General features: G+C 44.8%; 1 protein-coding gene across 1 annotated transcript in view; it reads left to right on the top strand.

Moving 5' to 3' along the window:
* Nucleotides 1–18664, top strand: part of UBN2 (ubinuclein 2) — a 588508-nt gene that overhangs the window by 43744 nt on the left and 526100 nt on the right. The window contains exon 2 of the mRNA XM_069231231.1: nt 516–608. Coding sequence (XP_069087332.1) covers nt 516–608 — 93 coding nt within the window. The remainder of the gene's footprint in view (nt 1–515; nt 609–18664) is intronic.

The raw sequence follows: 18664 nt of genomic DNA, 5'->3' as shown, positions 1-18664 counted from the left end.
TGAATGTACATCTTCAATCATCTGTACACAATCTATGGGCAAGTGAATTATTGCTTCATAGAAATAGCTACAAGAGAACATTGTCTTACTGAGAGCTTGTGCCCCCACAAGAGTAATTGTTGCTCTAGCTCTACAAAGTATCATTTCTCTTTCCCAAAACTTGCTGTGCTGCTTCTTCCAGAATGGTACATAATTAGTCATTACAATGCAAGTGCACATAATTGGGTGAGGTAAGTTGCTCTAAATCAATATTTCTATTTCAATATTCACCTGACTGTTCTGTTGCAAATTAGATATAAAATGTTGTGAAAAAAGATGAAGCTCCCTTGATGCATAGATCTATATTACTTGATGGTTACCTTTTTTCTTTCTAGTCATGCATGAACTTGCCAAGCATCTTATGCAGCAGAGTTCAACTGATAACTGCTTTGAACTGTGTGATAAGTCTACATGTGTGGTTTATTGTATCTCATTTCAGACCATATGAATTTGTGTCCATCCTTTTTCTTCTGCAGAAGAAGGCTCCCTCTTCAGATGATCCATTTAATGAGGAGGAGAGAGAGAGGCAGCAGGTGGAAATGTTGGCCAAGAAGTTTGAAGCTAAATATGTGAGTGTGATACTCTGATCCCTCTGTCTGCTTTCCTCCGTTGGCCATTTATGTGTAAACTAATGCTACATCTTTGAAATTAAACCATGCAATATTGTGTTCATAGAATTGCTTCTTAATCAGGAGATCGCTTGATAGTCAAAAGCACTAACTAGTCCTGCCCACCTGCAGGGTCCCAAGACACTATTAAGTTTTAAATTACCTTCCTCTTGAAAGATAATTAATGAATGGAAGAACTACCACGTGGCAGGGTAGTATTGTTTCACTCCTGATCTGGAGGAGAAAATTGTGTTGCTGTTCTGTGCGTGCGCAATTTTGTGGTTGTAAAGCATCTTCTAGAGGTTCTGATATGGCAAAAATGATACCTCAATAGTGCCTGGGATTTTGGTTGTGTCGAGGAATGTGATCGAAGTCTTGCACCTCCTTGTTTTGATCCTCACTGGCTTAACACGTATCCATAGAGATGAGATTGCTACTGGTATCTCTGGGATAGGTGGTGCTACAAGTGTTTCTGGCTGTGGGAATACCTCCTCTGTAGGAGGCACTGGTTGTAGAGGAATATTGGATGAGTCTGGAGACCTCCATCACTGGTGTTCCCTTCCAGTTTGGAGTAACGTACCCTTGATAGTACAAAAAAGCTAGCTAGTTCCCTTCTGGCCATGACTTGGCTAACCTAATTTTCAGACAAGGTATAGTGATGTGTAGATGGCATAAAATGTTTTGAATTTGCCTCTGTTTAATTTCTTAATAGTGTTCCAGACACTGGTGAGAAAAATAACAATTGGCTGTAAAGCCTCTAAACACTATGCCCCTCATTCTAACTTCGGCGGGCGCCGCCCGCCGGGCGGGAACCGCCACTTCTCCGCTCCGCGTTCAAAAGACCGCGGAGGCCATTCTAGCTTTCCCGCTGGGCCGGCGGGCGCCCGCCAAAGGAGCGCCCGCCGGCCCAGCGGGAAAGGCCCTGCAACAATGAAGCCGGCGGAGTTGCAGGGGTGCGACGGGTGCAGTTGCACCCGTCGCGATTTTCTGAAAATCTTTATGGGGCCCTGTTAGGGGGCCCCACGACACCTGTTCCCGCCATCCTGTTTCTGGTGGTGAAAACCGCCAGAAACAGGCTGGCGGGAAGGGGGACGGAATCCCCATGGCAGAGGATTCCCCCAGCCGGGGGAAATCCGTCGGGAAACCGCCGGACCCGGCTGGGCGACCGCGGCTTCACAGCCGCGGTCGGAATACAAAATGAAGCACCGCCAGCCTGTTGGCGGTGCTTCAGCCGGCCTCCACCGTGGTGGTCATAGACCGCCAGGGTCAGAATGAGGCCCTATATATGTTAGGGGTGGGTGAATAATTCTGCTCTGTTTGTGGAGTACCCAGAGTTTTGCCCACTCGGCGCTCTGCTTGGAGTACGGAGTTCCAGCAAAACTCTGCCAACTGCCATGTGGGTAAGGGTTTTTTCCCCCCCTTGCGCAGTGCTCACCAATGTTAAGTTGGCGAGCAAGAATTTGTGTTATCTAGTGTGACTTTCAGGCGCTAGAACTCCTCCCTTTGAGATTTCTCAAGTTGTGTGGTTGGGGCAGATTGTGACCGTTCACTTTGAGAAAGCTGCCACTCGAGTAGAAAAATCTTTGCTGACATTCGCAAAGGATCTGGAAATCCATATAAGATATATATATATATATATATATATTTTTTTTTTAAGGTACTGGGCACAGTTTCCCGTGCTTGTGTTTTTAAGCACCTGGATGGCCCAGGTCCCAGGGTTATGCTTTTAATAATTCCAATTGGAGGGTGCGCTTGCAGCCCCCATCACAAAGGGGAGTTTTACAGGGACCACAACTTCCCCAGGGTTTATTTTAAAAACGGGAGGCAGTTTGTGCGGCCCCCCTCTCCTCAGGACTTTAAAGCCCCCAGGGACCACCACCTCTCATAGGTTGTCAATAAAACAAAGAGGGGGCCCGTGTGAACCCTCCTCCTACTTACTAATTGTCCAGGGGCTGCCACCTCCCTGAGGCATAATACACAAAAAAAGGAGGGGGGACCGATTGCCTGCTGCACTGGCAATATTTGGCCCTGGGGACGACCACCACTACCTCCTCCGCCTCCCTGGTGCATGGCCGTTAAATAAGAAGGAGGGGGACCGTGCGGACCCCCCACAAATGGGCTCCCAGCTGGCGGGAGCAGGAAAACTGCTCCCACTCGCTGGAAACAGACTTCATCAGTTTTCCTGCATGCTGTCAAGCAGGCAGGAAAACAGGCGAGAGGATTGCTTTTGCACGCAAGAAGCTGCATTATCCTGCAGGCAGGGACTGCAGAGCAATTCAGGCTCCCCCTGTGGTTCCATTCTGTCTCCACCAAACAAAAAAGCACATAATACATTTCATTAAGAAGTACCTTTGTTTGGTGGAGGTTCAACTCTTTGTAGTCTTGTCATTTCACCACACCAGTATTTATGTTAGCTGTATGAAAATGCTTGAGGAAGAATCACATTGACAAAACTATGGACATACAATGTCACTGGAAGCATTACCTCAGGGCCCTCAACGCAGCTGTATTGTGGAATATGCACAATAAATTTAGTCAACGAGGTAGCCCTTAACTAATTAAGCAGTTGAAAGTGCTCCAGTTGGGTAGACATTTTGTGCAAATCTCTGGATTCTCCTTAGATAAATAAGCAGCCCAGGATGCATTTGAAACACATGCTCCTTTTGCAGAAATTAAATCCCAATGGGAAGAACTTATAAATATAAACAAAGCAGGTGCACCTGTTGAAGCCCTGCTTTCATAAAGTACAAATGATCTTGCTCTTGGCCAAGGCCCACTCCCACTGTGCATAGCCGAAGGCCGTGCATAGAGCGGGCCTGGATCTGTGCAGGGGTTAGCTGCAAGCATGGCAGCAGGCCAGGCCCTGCAGCCAACCCCTGCTGAGCATGGCTGAAGGTAGTATGTGGCGTGGGTTCTGTACTTCCGGGGGGATTTGCTGCAGGCCCTGTCTTCTATGCATGGCCACAGGCCATGCACTGCGGTAGTTGGATTAACGTAAAGTAATTAAATATTATGGTAAAAAAAGACATTCAGAGGAAAAAACAAAGGTTACAGAGACGTTATAGTTAGGAATTAAAATTTAAAATACCTTAGATATTCACGGGGGGAGGTTAGGGGGACGTTCTAGTTAGGTTCTGAACTTGCACGCACAAAACCATAGAAATTCACCAGTTTTAATTAGTTCTTTCCAGTAACTATAACTCGTTCACTAAGGTAACTATAACCAGCACCCTCTCAGCAAACTCTTCTTGTGTCTAATTCTGAATCATTATTGCTGGTGGGTGCCTTATGGCGGAAGGAAAGTCACTTAAACTCTTGAGAATCATATGGAAGCTAGTAAAGCTAACACTATTTTCTCTCTTCTTTCTGAAGTCCCTCTTCACTGCATCTATATCACTCCTTTTCCAATGGCACCTATGCCTTCACGTTTTTCTCCTTCTACTCCGGTTACTGTGCTAGTACCTTTACCAGTAGCACCAAGTCTTTGAGTCCCTCTTCTTCAGTCTGGGAGTCCAAATCCTCAGTCTTGCATCTGTTCCAGTGGGCCTGTCACAAGGGTCCATGCAAACGATCAGGGTCTCAATCCACAATTAACCTTCAGTTTTTGTGATATCAGAATTCAAGAGAAGCTCAGGAACACCTCTTGTTCTTGTTCCACAAGAACTGCTTTGACTTCTTCTCATTCCGCTGTCTGATGCCGCTGTCCTTCCCTTTCACATTCTCCTTCTTTGTATGTCCTATCAGTAATATGATAATTGCACATAGTGACATGGCTAATACTTGCGACCTTAGACCACCACCCTTCTCCTAGACTGCTTTCATTAGTCCCTGGTTGTCCTGAGCTGGTGCTAGTTATTTCTCATACCTCCTTGGCCATATCTGATCATGCAGGCCTCTTTTCTAAGAGCAGATCTTCCAATAAACCTGTTGATTGTATCAGTGCTCCAGTCATTTTATTTTACATATATTCTAGTGCCACCATGTTAGTGGGCAGGTATAGCAGAGCCCTTTGAGACACGAAAGCGATTTCCAGGTAAACTACCTAAACTAGAAACTGAAGGCTTTCATTAAGTTTTAAACAATGTCATGCTGGTGTTGAGCCAGGTAGTCCATGGTGTTGTTGTCTTGGCTGCTTAGGTATGTTACCATGACCTGACCCTAAAGTAAAGCTTGACTAGCTTAAAACCTGAAATACAAAAACATGTCATTAATCTTTCGTTCCTTGGTAACACACTATTTTTATCTTATGTGTTTGATGAGACGCACCACATGAATGAACAAATGGAGGTCACGTCGGAGCTCCCGTCATGCTCTGCAGCTAGCCACAGACGTAGAGGGAAGGACGCACGTTGAGAGTCGGACGCGTTATAGTTGCACTGCGGTGTTTCTGATCGCTGTGAAGCCGCCGAACTCACCGAGGGGTTTCCTGCTCCCCCTTGCCTACCACGAATCCTGGAAAGGATTGGAAAGCTGCCTCGTCGTACTTGGAATCTGACTCGGCAGTGGAAAAGTTTACAGATAGCCAACCCTGTCCTGCCTCTAGATAGGAGACCTGCACAAAAAGGGAGGTGAGGCAGGGGTTACGGGACCTAAAGACTTAAACAGTGGGGGCAGCTTCGCTTTGTGCATGGTTTAAAAACCCTCATTGCGTCCATACAAAATTATTTTAGCTTCTTTAAGTGCCCTCTACGCTCAGTACACTATGAACTTTAAAGTTACTTGCTAAAAATATACTAATCCTGCAATACAGTGTTCACTGCCTCCAGTGTAATATGGTATAATCTGCTACGTGATGAGCACTCCTCTGTTGAAGTGAGTCAACTGTGCAGCGGGGTGGGGGGGTGGGGTGGTGGGGGGGAGAAAGGGCTCTAACTCTGAGGCTAATTACAGTAAAGCCTAGGATACGGGCTCTGCATCCAAGCTGCTATATCCCCTCTTTAGTGGTGGAGTGGGGAGGGGCCAAAAAGATGTTACGTCTCTGCTGATTAGTGGCTCCATCTCTGCTCCCCAGGTAGACAGTTCCTTGCTTGATACACTTTGCGAGCCAATCCATATTTCCGGGATTTGCACTCCAATGGTGCCCCGCCGAATTCCATTGTAAATGGACCCCCCCGAGCCAGCTCAAGGTCAGTTGAACTGACAAGCTGGGTATCCATTTCAGGAGCTTAAAGATGAGGCAAGCATTGGCATCCCCTCAAAATTTGCTCCTTCAGGTTTTAAGTCAGCTAAAAACCTTGAAAATCTCACAAGAAGAAGCAAACTGAATCGCAATTAAATTTAATTTGCAGTAATATACAGCAACTCCACTCACATATCAAAGAGGTAGCGTAGCGAGTATTCGATCTGGAGGATGTACACTCTACTTTGGAGCCATCAGTGGCAAAATGTCAAGCAGATCTGTTAGATTAACAGATTCGGCTAGATGATGCTGAGAACGGCTCACGCAGCTCTAATCTGAGATTTACAAGATTTCCTGAAGGGCGTGAAAATGTGCAGACTGTTACAGACTTAATCACCGATCTTATCTTACATCATGTTCTCTCAGAACCAACGGATAAACTTTTAGATCTTGCCATCATGCGGGCCCTCTGGTCCCTGCAGTACAGCCACCCAATGCAAAATACCCTCAAACTATTCTTGTAAACTTTGGCGACTTTCACGTCCGGGAATGCATTCTTGAACAAGCAATCAAGCATACAATAAACCAGATCCCTGGCGATTACGCCTTTAAAATTTTCTCAGATTTGTCGGTGGCTGCTGCGCATCGGAGGAGAGAACTGATGGGGATGATTCAAGCATTCCAAAAAGCCGGAGCTACAGCCGGACTTGTGCAGCAACTTAAAAGTTTTTTTTTTTCAGGGACATTCAAATTTATTTCACACAGGTGATACTGCTAAGACTCTCTTGCATTCGATTCCAAACCCTGATCGATTAGTACAAACGGGTGGGGGGTGGAGAGGGGTGCAAAGAGGTGAAAAATATAAATAAGAGAATGGAAGGATCAGGCATGTTATGTACTAAGAGGGGTGAATTCGTTTGAGAATGGTGTATTCCGCAGAGTGTAACATAACGCATTATCTTAGCACTTACTTTCCAGTCCCTTTGTAGTCTATGGTATCTAAGGGGGGTCCATGCCAAGGCACCCGATTAGGGAAGGATGGGGTCAAGGGGTAAGCGGTGGTCCCAGATTGTCCAGACTGGAGTGCCCAACGTGTTGGCCACCTAAGGGGTGGGGTGTGGGGCTATGGGGTGGGTTGGGGAGGTGGCAAGGGGTACAAGATCCTTCTTTACCATACTAAAATGTAGCTATGTGCAATGTAGAATGACTAAGTCTACAGTGCGGATGACACCATCGTCCAAGCTTTCTGGTTGTTTCAGAATACTCAATATTTAGGCAATCTTTTATCAGAATCTAATGGAAAGGTTGAACTCCCCACTAAGAATAGTCTTCTGGAATGTCAATGGGCTAAATAATCTGAGGAAAAGGACTGCAATTGAAGGGAGGGTAAATGCTCTAAACCCCTCTGTCATTTTATTACAAGAAACTCATATTCCGGCGAAATTTTTTTTTTTTTTAAAAGCGGGCTTCAATCTGTTCAAAAGATCCGTTGATCTCAAGGTGGTTGCTGCAGCTCCAGCCGCTCACAGAGGTGTGGGGTTCTAGGGATCTCGGTGCTCAGGTACTCAATTCTCTTAGCGACCCTGAAGGGGCGACGGTGCTGGGTACTCTGCCTAATCGCCAAAGAAAGGTTTATTTTTTTTCAGTTTTTATGCACCTCTGATAGATGATCCGGCTCCTTATCCAGTATTGGATCTTTCATAAATTCACATGCTTCAATCATCCCCGTCGTCGAAGTGGGAGTCCCACGGTACATAAAATAGCAATAATTAACAAATACAAGTTTTTTTGCCATAGGCTATAATGGAAACAGTAAATGCTCATATAGCCTGTCCATGTCCTTTTGTGAAAAGGACCCAAACCTGCCTGCTGACCAATCAGGCACCAGCAACCTCTAGAACACTCTCCAGAGAAGCTCCTTCCCTCAGATTTTCTACCGCACGTCGTGTGAAGGGAGTCTCCCTGAGCTCTGCTCAGTTTTCTACTACTTCAGAACCTTTTTTCTCTCAAAAGAATTGAAAATTTTTCGGATTCTTCTAGAAAAGGCCTTTTTCGCCCTTGCAAGACCTGTGGAAAGAAAAGGCTCTGTGGTTGATCCACATAAAGACTGCTTGTATTGTCTCTACCCAAAACATCAGGTTAAAGACTGCAAGATATGTCGCACTTTCTCCACAAAAAACCCTCGGGGACCGTGAGGGTAGACTCCTGACATGGTTACAGGCTAAATCCTGTACCTCAGGTGAGGAGAGTGGGTCAGAGAGGCCACACAAAAGGTCCAAATCTGAGGACCTGGGCCACACAGAAAAATCTAGAAAGAGGCAGAAATTACATCATGGGAAGGGCTTACAGACTTCAGTCTCCTCTGAGCCTTCCTCTCCTCTTCAAAAGAAGGAGTCCTACCTTCTTTCTCCTTCTTCCTCTAGAAAAGTGACTCTTAAAATCAGATCGACTACACCACCGTCGACGACTGTGACGACGACAACGGTACTAACAACTACCGTCTCCACTACATCGTCGACGAGACCGTCGTCAGCGTCGACTATTCTGACATCAATGGTAAGGGCTCCGATCCCCTCACTCAAACCTCCGTCGACGAGAACTCCAGAACGGAGTGAGTCGTTGACGTCATTGACGACGACAACATTGTCGCTTATAATACCGTCGACTATCATATCAAAGACGACAATGTCATCGGCTGTTTCACCGTCGACGAGGACACCGTCAAAGAAGCCGTCGTCGACGACACCACCATCGACGAGACCATCGTCGATGGAAAAATCAGTACTGTCCACGGCATCGTCAACTTTCACACCATCGACGACTGCACTGGTGCCTGTCAGGCAGATAGAGGCAACTCCTACCTCTTCCAGGTCTCCGGATCTCTGAGCTATGGTCAGGATCACATCTCTGCCCACACCAGACATTTATCCAATAGACACGTCTCCAAGCAAAGTGTCAACTTTAGTACCCAATCATCTTCTTGACTGGGAGAAATCTGATGAAGGTCCATTCGGAGATGCACACAGCCCATCACAGCTCCACGTCAAGTATCAAGAAGAAGATGATGATGATGAGTATGACCAGTACCAACCATACCACTCTCATCAGGAACACTATTACCAACCAAGAGAGCCTCAGCCTAGAGACTTTATACAGATGCCTTCCTCATTAATCCAGGATTTACAGTCTATGCTACAGGATTATAGGAGAAGGTTCCCAGTGGCAGCAGAAGATCAGCCACCACCGCCAGTCTCTCCGGTTACACCAATCAATGTCCCTCCTCCTCCTCCAGCTACTCCAAGAATGACACCCCACTCAGTGTTAGCTGCACCCCCTAGAGATGAAGGTTCCACTTCAGGGGGAGAAGAAGAAGTAGAGGAAGGAGAAATTTCTACCCCGCAACATCCTACTGAGGAATGGGATGACTACTTGGCCTCCACTCCTTCACCACCACCTCCTCGCCCCTCTGATTCTCAACCCGAGGACATAGGTGGTTTCCACAATCTTATGGACAGAGCTGCTGTACGCTTCCACCTTCCAACATCTGTCTCCCAGTCGGAATGTTTCCTACATGATTTTAAGGAGCAGTGAAGGAAGTCTGTACGGTCCATTCCTATTATCGATTTTATATGGAGCGAGGGTACAAAGATTATGCGCAACCCGGCAACAGTCCCACCAGTCCCGCAAAAACTGGACAAGAAATACAAGGCAACCCAAGATTCTCCGGCATGTCTTACTGGCCACCCAAAGCCTGACTCAGTTATTTCACAAGCTGCTCAAAGGCGTTCTAAAAACCCATCAACGCCTATCTCTACTCCTCCTGACAAAGGAGGACCGAGATTAGATAATATAGGCAAAAGATTCTCATCTATGTCGGCAATCACTGTCAGAGCAGCAAATTCTTTGGCAATCCTGGGTCGTTATGACCCTCAAATGTGGTTGGACATGCAACCTTTCTTGGACCTCATCCCTGAAAGCAAGCAAGCAGAGGCACAGAAGATCCTCCAAGAGGGTGAGCGTACGTCGGAAGAAATAATCGACTGCGCTCTTGATATAGCCTCTACTGGTTTTCGCCAGCTAGCAGGTGCCGCTGTCTTACGTTGCCAAGGTTGGCTCAAAGCCACATCTTTCAGGCCGGGAGTGCAGTCCCTTATCCTCGACATGCCCTACGATGGAGAATCTCTCTTTGGCAAGCACGTAGATGACGCGCTACAAGCCATCAAAACCGACACTGACACTGCCAAGTCCCTAGGTACCCTGCAGTACCGGAAACAGCCCTTTCGGGGTGCTAGAGGAAGAGGTTTCACCTCATTTCGAGGTTCCTTCCACAGGCAGTACCAGCAATCCCAGTATAGGCTTTCCTACCACCAACAGTACAGGCAATCATCTACGGCTTCCTACGCCAGACGGAGGAAAGAGAAGACAGGGTTCACAAACTAGAGATCAACCCAGAAAACAATGATCTTCTCCAGGCACCGGCTATGCTTCCCCAATTGTCACAACATCAGCAAATAGGAGCAAATATTTCCAACTACATCCAGGAGTGGAAGAAAATAACATGACAAATGGGTGCTGGATATAGTGACGAGGTCATACCCTGGAATTCATACAAAAGCCACCGCATCATCCACCAAGATCAAGCAGACCTCTCCATCTTTGTCTGCTTCAACAAGAGGTATTCATTCTGCTTGCCAAAGGAGCTATAGAGGCAGTCCCAGTTCAACAATGTGGTCTCGGATTCTACACCCGTTTCTTCCTCATAAGGAAGAAGTCAGGGGAATGGCGTCCTATGCTAGATCTCAGGAAACTCCACAAGTTCCTTCGGAAGCAATCTTTCCGGATGATCACACTGTCAGATATCCTGCACCTCCTCAATCTTGGAGATTTTATGACAACTCTGGATCTCCAAGACGCCTACTTCCACATACCAATACACCAAAAACATCGCAAATATCTCCGCTTTACGGTAGCCGGTGCCCATTATCAGTTCAAAGTCCTACCATTCGGGCTGAGATCAGCTCCAAGAATCTTCACAAAATGCCTTGCCCCAATCGCAGGTTTCCTCCGAAACAAACAAGGGTTTCCAGGTGTTTCCATACCTGGACGACTGGCTCATAAAAGCTCTGTCAACGCTACTAGCTTCCAAAGCGACAAACGCCTGCTTAAAATTATTCCACAGTTTGGGTCTAACAGTGAATCTACAGAAGTCAGTCATACTTCCCTCATGCAGAAGAGTTTTCCTGGGAGCAGATTTAGACACTATCCAGAACAAGGCATATCTCACTCCAGCAAGGCAGCAGAAGCTAACCCACTTGGCTGTCAGAATCTCCACAAAAGAGTTTGTTTCAGTACGACTGTTCAAGTCGCTTCTGGGCATGATTTCCTCGGCCATAGTCCTAGTACGACTAGCAAGACTCAGAATGAGGCCGCTGCAAGAAGAACTGCAACTCCAATGGACCCAGTCGCAAGGGTCCTTCGACGACTTAATAACTATCACACTAAAAATTCAGCAGGCGTTGAAGTGGTGGTCTCACACCAACCACCTCTCCCAAGGTCTTACTTTTCTAGCACCAATAACAGACTTTGTCATCACCACAGACGCCTCCTTGGAAGGCTGGGGAGGCCATTTGCAGGACATGCGCATTCAGGGCAGATGGTCCGATCTCCAGAAAGAAATGCACATAAACCTGCTAGAACTGAAGGTGATTCATCTCGCGCTCAAAGCTTTACTTCCATGCATCGCAGGGTCCTCAGTGTTAGTCAGAACGGACAACACAACAAGTATGTTTTACATCAACAAGCAGGGAGGAACAACGTCCGCCTCCGGGTGAAGCACCTGCCTGGGGTCAACAACGCCCTAGCGGACTCTCTCAGCAGGACGGACGACAACTGCCACGAGTGGGAACTCAACCAGAACATACTCGATGGCATCTTCCAACGATGGGGTCGGATGATCCTAGACTTGTTTGCCACCAACCTGAACGCCAAATGCCAGTTCTACGCCAGTCGATACCCACTCCCGGGGTCGTGGGGAAATGCTCTTTTGATGAGATGGTCCGGGATCTTTGCCTACGCTTTTCCCCCCCATCCCTCTGATTCCCAGGCTCCTCAGGAAAATTAAGTCCGAATGCTGCAGGATCATTCATATAGCCCCCAGATGGCCCAGACAGTACTGGTACACGGAGCTCCTACTCCGGTCCATGGCCAATCCAGTCCGCCTTCCTTGCAACCACAATCTTCTAACGAAGAATCGGGGTCTCATCCTTCATCCCAACCCAGCTTCACTACAATTGCATGCTTGGCTCCTGAGTACAGAGTTTTTCACGATATGAACATCGATAAGGAATGTAGACTAATATTATCTAGGGCATGAGCAGAGAGCACAAATAAGAGGTACAAACTCAAGTGGAAAAGATTTTGTGTTTTGTGCTCTCCGAACAACTTTCACCAGTTTCAAATTAACCCTGAACAAATTCTCTCTTAGCTGCTCTCTCTCTCCAAGGCTGGTCTTAGCCATGCATCAGTCAAGATTCACCTAGCAGCTATAGCCTCATATAGGCGATCGGCTGAGATGCCATCTATCGGCTCATCCAGAATTAAGCAGTTTATGAAAGGGCTTTTCCGCACTTTTCCCCCGGTGCGGTTACCTCCGCCAGAGTTGCACCTTGTTGTCTCAGCTCATGAAAGCTCCTTTCGAGCCCATTCACAGGGCGGAACTCAAGTACATCACGTGGAAAGTGGCAACCTTGTTCGCTCTCACTTCTACCAGGAGAGTCTGTGATATGCAAGCGTTCACTACTGAAGAACCCTTTTTAGTTTTTTCTGAGGACTTCGTTATGCTCAGAACCAACCCCAAATACATTCCCAAGGTGCCATCTTCATTCCGTCTCAATGAGCCCGTGATACTACGAACCTTTTTTCCAAATCCCACTACGATCGCAGAGAAAACTCTACACTCTTTGGACATCAAACGATGCCTCAAATTTCATCTTCAAAGTACCAAACAAATCAGAAAATCAGATCAACTCCTGGTATCTTATTCTCTTGGACGACAGGGAACAGGAGTAACCAAGGCCACTATAGCCCAGTGGATTTCCTCGACAATCCAATTCTGTCACACCAAGGCAGGAAGACCGCTGACTAGGCGCCAGAGAGCCCACTCCACGAGAACAGTCTCCACATCGGCTGCTTTGTTTCAGGGTATTGCCCTTGATAAGATATGTCAAGCTGCGACATGGAAAACTACGCACTCCTTTACGCAGCACTATTGTTTGGAGTCATCACAGAGAACAGACTCTCTAGTAGGACAAGCTGTTCTACGCCATCTCTTTCATTAAGGTGAGACCTTTCCTTAGTTATATAGAAATGGTTTGATATGCAGATAACCGTGATTTCCATATATATATATATATATATGTATATATATATATATATATAAATTTAATATGCTTCTATATAAGTGTATGTATATATCTGCATTTATAACACGAATGTTCAGTATATGTGTACATGTACTTAAAAGTATCTATATTCCTCTGAAGCTCATGATGCAAAATGTATGAGTTAACAATTTTATATTGGAAATAAAGGATTTTCATGCTCGCACCCTCCATCCACGGTGGGTATAATGTTTATCTACAGTACTGCTGACTATTCAGATTCAAGCATGTGAATTAATGAAAGATCCAATACTGGATAAGAAAACAAGTTACTTACCTGTAACTACAGTTATCCAGTATTGGCATCTTTCATAAATTCACATGCGACCCACCCTTCTCCCCTTTGATGCTCGCATTTCCTCTCAGGTTATAATCTTTCACTCTCGTGCTGGAAAATCTGAGAGAAGGAGCTTCTCTGGAGAGTGTTCTAGAGGGTGCTGGTGCCTGATTGGTCAGCAGGCAGGTTTTGGGTCCTTTTCTCAATGCTATATGAGCATTTACTGTTTCCATTATAGCATATGGTAAAAAACTTTTATTTGTTAATTATTGCTATTTTATGTCCCACTTCGGGGATGATTCAAGAATGTGAATTTATGAAAGATACCAATACTGGATAACTGTAGTTACAGGTAAGTAACTTGTTTTCTTATGTGGAACTGTATCAATCCCTTTTGCAACTTCCAGGTAAAATTATTATTGGTGGGGATTTTAACTTTCTTCAGGATCCATTCATGGATACCACTGTTGAGGGTAAAAAACAACACAAACCTAGAGTCGCTAAAATCTTTAAAGACTATGTCAAAGTGTTGATGCTCTGTGATCCTTGGAGAATAAATGCCCCGAATGAGAGAGAGTATACGTGCATCTCAAGCCGGTTTAAAAGCACCTCGCGAATCAATTTCTTTCTGATATCCAAAACAATGCACTTTAAGAGCCAGTCGGTGAGGCTTTCTGATTTATCCGACCATGCCACTCTGTTGCTGGAAGTGTCCCTTTTTTCAGAACACTGTCCCAACCTAGAAGGTGGGTGTTCAACCAGCAACTCCTCCAAAAGGCAGGTTGTGTACAGGCCACTAGAGTCGAAATAAGTGAATTCTTCAAATGTAATCAGGGGTCTTCAACTCCAGCTATGGTTTGGGGTGTGTTTGAGGCCTTTTTTAGGGGCTTGGTAATCGCTAAGGGGGCAGCAGATAAATCTTATCAGAGATGACCAGCTAGGGTACTGGAAAGAGCGGTGCAAAGGAGGAGTTTAGCTATCTATCTTCATGCCCCTACCGAAAACAATAGAAAATCTTTCTAACTAGCTAAACGGGCACTGTCCAATAGTCTTTTTAAGAACGTTGACATAGGATATCAGACTTACAGACACACGGTATAGGAAGAGAGTAATTTTACAGGCAGATTTTTGGCCTGGCAAGCTCGAGACCAAATTGCTAGCAATATGATGCATGCATTGAGGTGCCTTGTCTCCGGGGTAAGACATACTGACCCCAGAGTTGTGGATAAAATCATGCTAGAACATGTTATAGACAAATCCATAGCCAAACCCAGGATATTGACCTTAAGACCATTAGGGATTTCTTGGCGAAATTGGATATTCCTACTCTTACGGAAGAATACAGTGATGCTCTAATGCAGCCATTCACGAAGTCAGAACTCCTTGAGGTTGTCAAGAACCTCCCCATGGGGAAGGCTTGCGGACCAGATGGCTTCATGGCTGAATTTTATAAAATTTGTATCAATATATTTACAGTCACTTTTTTTATGTCTTTAATTGATGGCTTGCTCAAAGGTGAGCTGATCCCCAATTCTTGGTATTCAGGGAATGTGGTTAGCTTTCCCAAAAAGAATAAGGACCGGTGAGACCCTAGTGCATATCGTCCAATTTCTTTGCTAAATACGTCCAATAAAATTATCACGAAACCTTTGGCCAATAGGCTCAACAGGGTTGTCACTAAACTAATGCACCCCAATCGGAACGGGTTTATTGCCGGTCGACAACTTGCAACTAATATTCACTATTTAGCCGAGCCTCTCGATTATTTTGCTTCTAATAACATTTCTGCCATCTTTCTTCTATTAGATGCGGAAAAAGATTTTGATCTGGTTGTATGGCACACACTGTTTGAAATGTTGTCTAGATACAAGGTGCCCTCCCAGGTTTCTGCATTAATTCAAAGGCTGTATCAAAGCTCCGAAGCCAATATCATAATCCTGCTTGTATTAGTTAACGTCAAGTTCGACGCAGGACCCGTCAAGGGTGCCCCCTATTCTCTTTGCTTTCTTCATTAAACCCTTAGAGATTAAAATCAGACAGAATGATCAGATTAATTCCCCGCTGAAGTCAAGGGGGAAGATTACACTCTACGCTGATGATCTTATTGTGTTTTTAGATGAAGAGCGGTCTTCCCAGGAGGAGACTCTTAAGGTGTTCGCCAAATTTGAGCAAATTGGTGGCTACAAGATTAACATGAGTAAGACCGATATTATTCTTTGTGGACCTTCTTCTACTAGACTGCTCCCCGAATTAAAGCACTGTGTGTCTACTAGGCCAAAGAGATACATTGGGATTAATTATTCATCCGAAATAGGAGATCTGTATGATCTCAATTATGTTCCTATGCTCCTGAAAGCCCAGGCCCTGCTTGCATGCTGGGGGTCTCTCTCCCCCCCCCCCCTCTATACTTGGCCGAATTGCGTTGATTAAAATGTCTATACTACCATTATTTAACTTTCTGTTCTCGGCTATTCCTTGCGTATTAGCATCTCTATTTTTAAGAAATTGGTCTATGTTTGGCCCATTTATCTGGCAAAATTAGAAGATGCGGGCTGCATTAAGTACATTATATACTGATAGAGAAAAGGGGGGCTTAGCACTACCAAACTTCAAAGATTATTATTATTATTTTTTTTTGCACATTACTTGACCAATTTCAAAGCTAACCAACCTATGGGCTGCCTATTTACTAAAGATTTTTGTGAATTAATCTGCAGGGAGCATGATATTTGGAATCCTGCACTGTTGGTGAAATCTCCAAGAAAAGTTTGGTACAAGATTCTTAAATGGCTCTTTAGAAGAAAATCCGATTTTTTTTTTTTTTTTTTTAGAAGATATTCAGTCCCATATTTGCACTTTCTTACTCCTCTCACACAGTTTACGCTGCGTTCTGGTTCTCAACTCGGTTTAAAGATAGCGAGGAGATGGAATTACGCAGGATTTAGTAAAATTGGTAGACCCTGTCAAATGTTCAGATGGCCGTCCAAAATGATTTTTTCTTGGTGGGATCCTATAGTATTATGCTCCATAGTTTGAGGCACCTGGATATTGTTTTCATCATTAATACACAGGCATTAGTTGCCGAACTAGTAGACCCTCCTGTGGTAAGACGAGCTGGTGCATGGAGAAGGTTACTCCTAGAGCGGGCTAAGACTGATCTCTGGGCAAAGGCGACAAGAAAATGGGATCGCCAAGAGGGCCTCGACATGTCAAGGAAGTGCCGGGAGAAGAACAGTCATTTAAATTTTAAAGTACTCAGAGGTGCGAATTGGCACCGCATTATATTGTTTAGTAAATGGTGGTTATATCGCACCCTGCAAGCCTTATCCCGGATGGTGCCCAGTTGCCCTGATCTCTGTTTTCGTTGTAAGGCAGCAGGGGTGGCTAGTTAGATACACGTGATTGCCACATGTCGACTGGGATACTGGGATGGAGTATTTATGTAAGATATTATCAACTATTGCTCAGATATCTATAATTCCCAGTATCTGGCTGGTGGGCTTGGGCTACGACCCCAGGGCAGGGCATCCACCCAGGTGGGAAGAACTAGTTTTTATTGCCACTATGATTGCTAGATCTCTCCTGTTATGAAACTGGTGCTCTGATCTAACTCCCTCCCCTCAAGAATGGCTGAGTAAAATGGTACAGGTCAGAAATCAGGAAATGACATATGCCAGGAGAGTAGGCGGTGGTAAAAAGTTTTCTTGGGTTTGGGGCGAACTCTTTCAAGACAATTATGCGTAATTATTTTCTGGTTTAGTTACAGAATGAATCTGGGTTGCTATATCGCCGGATTGTATTCGTCTGGAGTTATCCTATTGGAAATTATTGGGGAGGATGTTTAAGATAAAGTATGGAATTGTAATGTTTTTTTTAATTTTGTTGGATCTTGATAAAAAATTAATAAAAATAAATAACTAAAAAAAAGAATTAACAAATGGGGTCACTCATGGCAGGCAGTCTGAAGAAAAAGGAATATAGAAGAAAGCCATACAAATTCTTTGACAGACGCCTTTACCCCCAGAGGGTTCAAACCCTTTAATGGCTGAAGCAACATCTGGACCTAAAGCATGTCAGAAATAGTCTTCCAAAGGCAGAAGTGGCCACCATCCATCTGTTGCCCTTTTGGAAGTGACTCTTTCCTCTTCTCCATTAGTCACTCCGGTGTGGGGAAGCATCACAAACCATCTGAAAGAGTAGCAGAAGATAACTTGAGACAAATGGGTGCAAAATATTCTGCAAAATGGATACCTTATTGAGGCTCAGGTCTCCTGGCTACATTCCACTCGGCATCTTTGACAACAGCTCTGAAAGTAAGTAAGTAGTTAGCTGGAAAAACAGCAGATAAAGTTGGGGGAGGGGGATCACCACCAAAAGGGGATGGGATTTATTTCCATTACTTTTTGGTAGGAAAAACAGGACCCAAGTAGGAGTTAAACCCATTATCTCTCTCATAAACAACAGTGCATGATTAAAGAAAGAAAAATTGAGGATGCTGTCTTTGCTCATATTTTCCCATCTGTTAAACCAGGAGGACTGCATGTATGCCGTAGACCTTCGGGTTGCTTACTTAGACATCCCAATAGCAAAGAAACACCTGAAGTCCTGAGGTTCCTAAAGTGGAACTGTGTCATTTCCACTTGAAAGTCCTTCCATTCAGGCTGAAAGCAGCACCAACAATCTTTTCCAAATTTTCGGCTGCGTATCTTTGGAAACATAAGTATTTTGTCTTTCCTTTTCTTCTTCCCTGATCTAGACAATTGGCACTACACTTAACTAGAAAATTGGCTGATAAAAGCCTCCGTCACAATTTCTTTTAACTCATTATGGTGCCAGTCAGTTTGATGCCTGGGTGTGCCTACCAACTTCAAGAAATCAACTGCAGCTCTCCTCCAGGGAATCTTAGTTATTAGGCAGAAGCACATAACTGTGCTGAAGACAGTCTGGATCCTGTCGCACTCACTACAAAGCATATGAAAATAAATGTGTACATGCTCTTTTATTCTATAAAACAATTTTTTTTGTTTTTGTTTTTTGTTTTTAGAATAGTCTGTTAAAGGCTCTTTTGGCTAAATGAAACACTAATTTGAATAACCTAGTGATTAGAAAAGTTTCACAAACCTTTTTTACAGAAAGGTTGGAAGTAAATGAAATGGGGACAATCGAACTTAATGGCCAACCA

Source organism: Pleurodeles waltl, chromosome 4_2 (assembly GCF_031143425.1).
Source record: "Pleurodeles waltl isolate 20211129_DDA chromosome 4_2, aPleWal1.hap1.20221129, whole genome shotgun sequence".
NCBI lineage: Eukaryota > Metazoa > Chordata > Amphibia > Caudata > Salamandridae > Pleurodeles > Pleurodeles waltl.
Note: the sequence above shows the minus strand (reverse complement) of the source record. Positions and strands in the feature narration are given on the sequence as shown.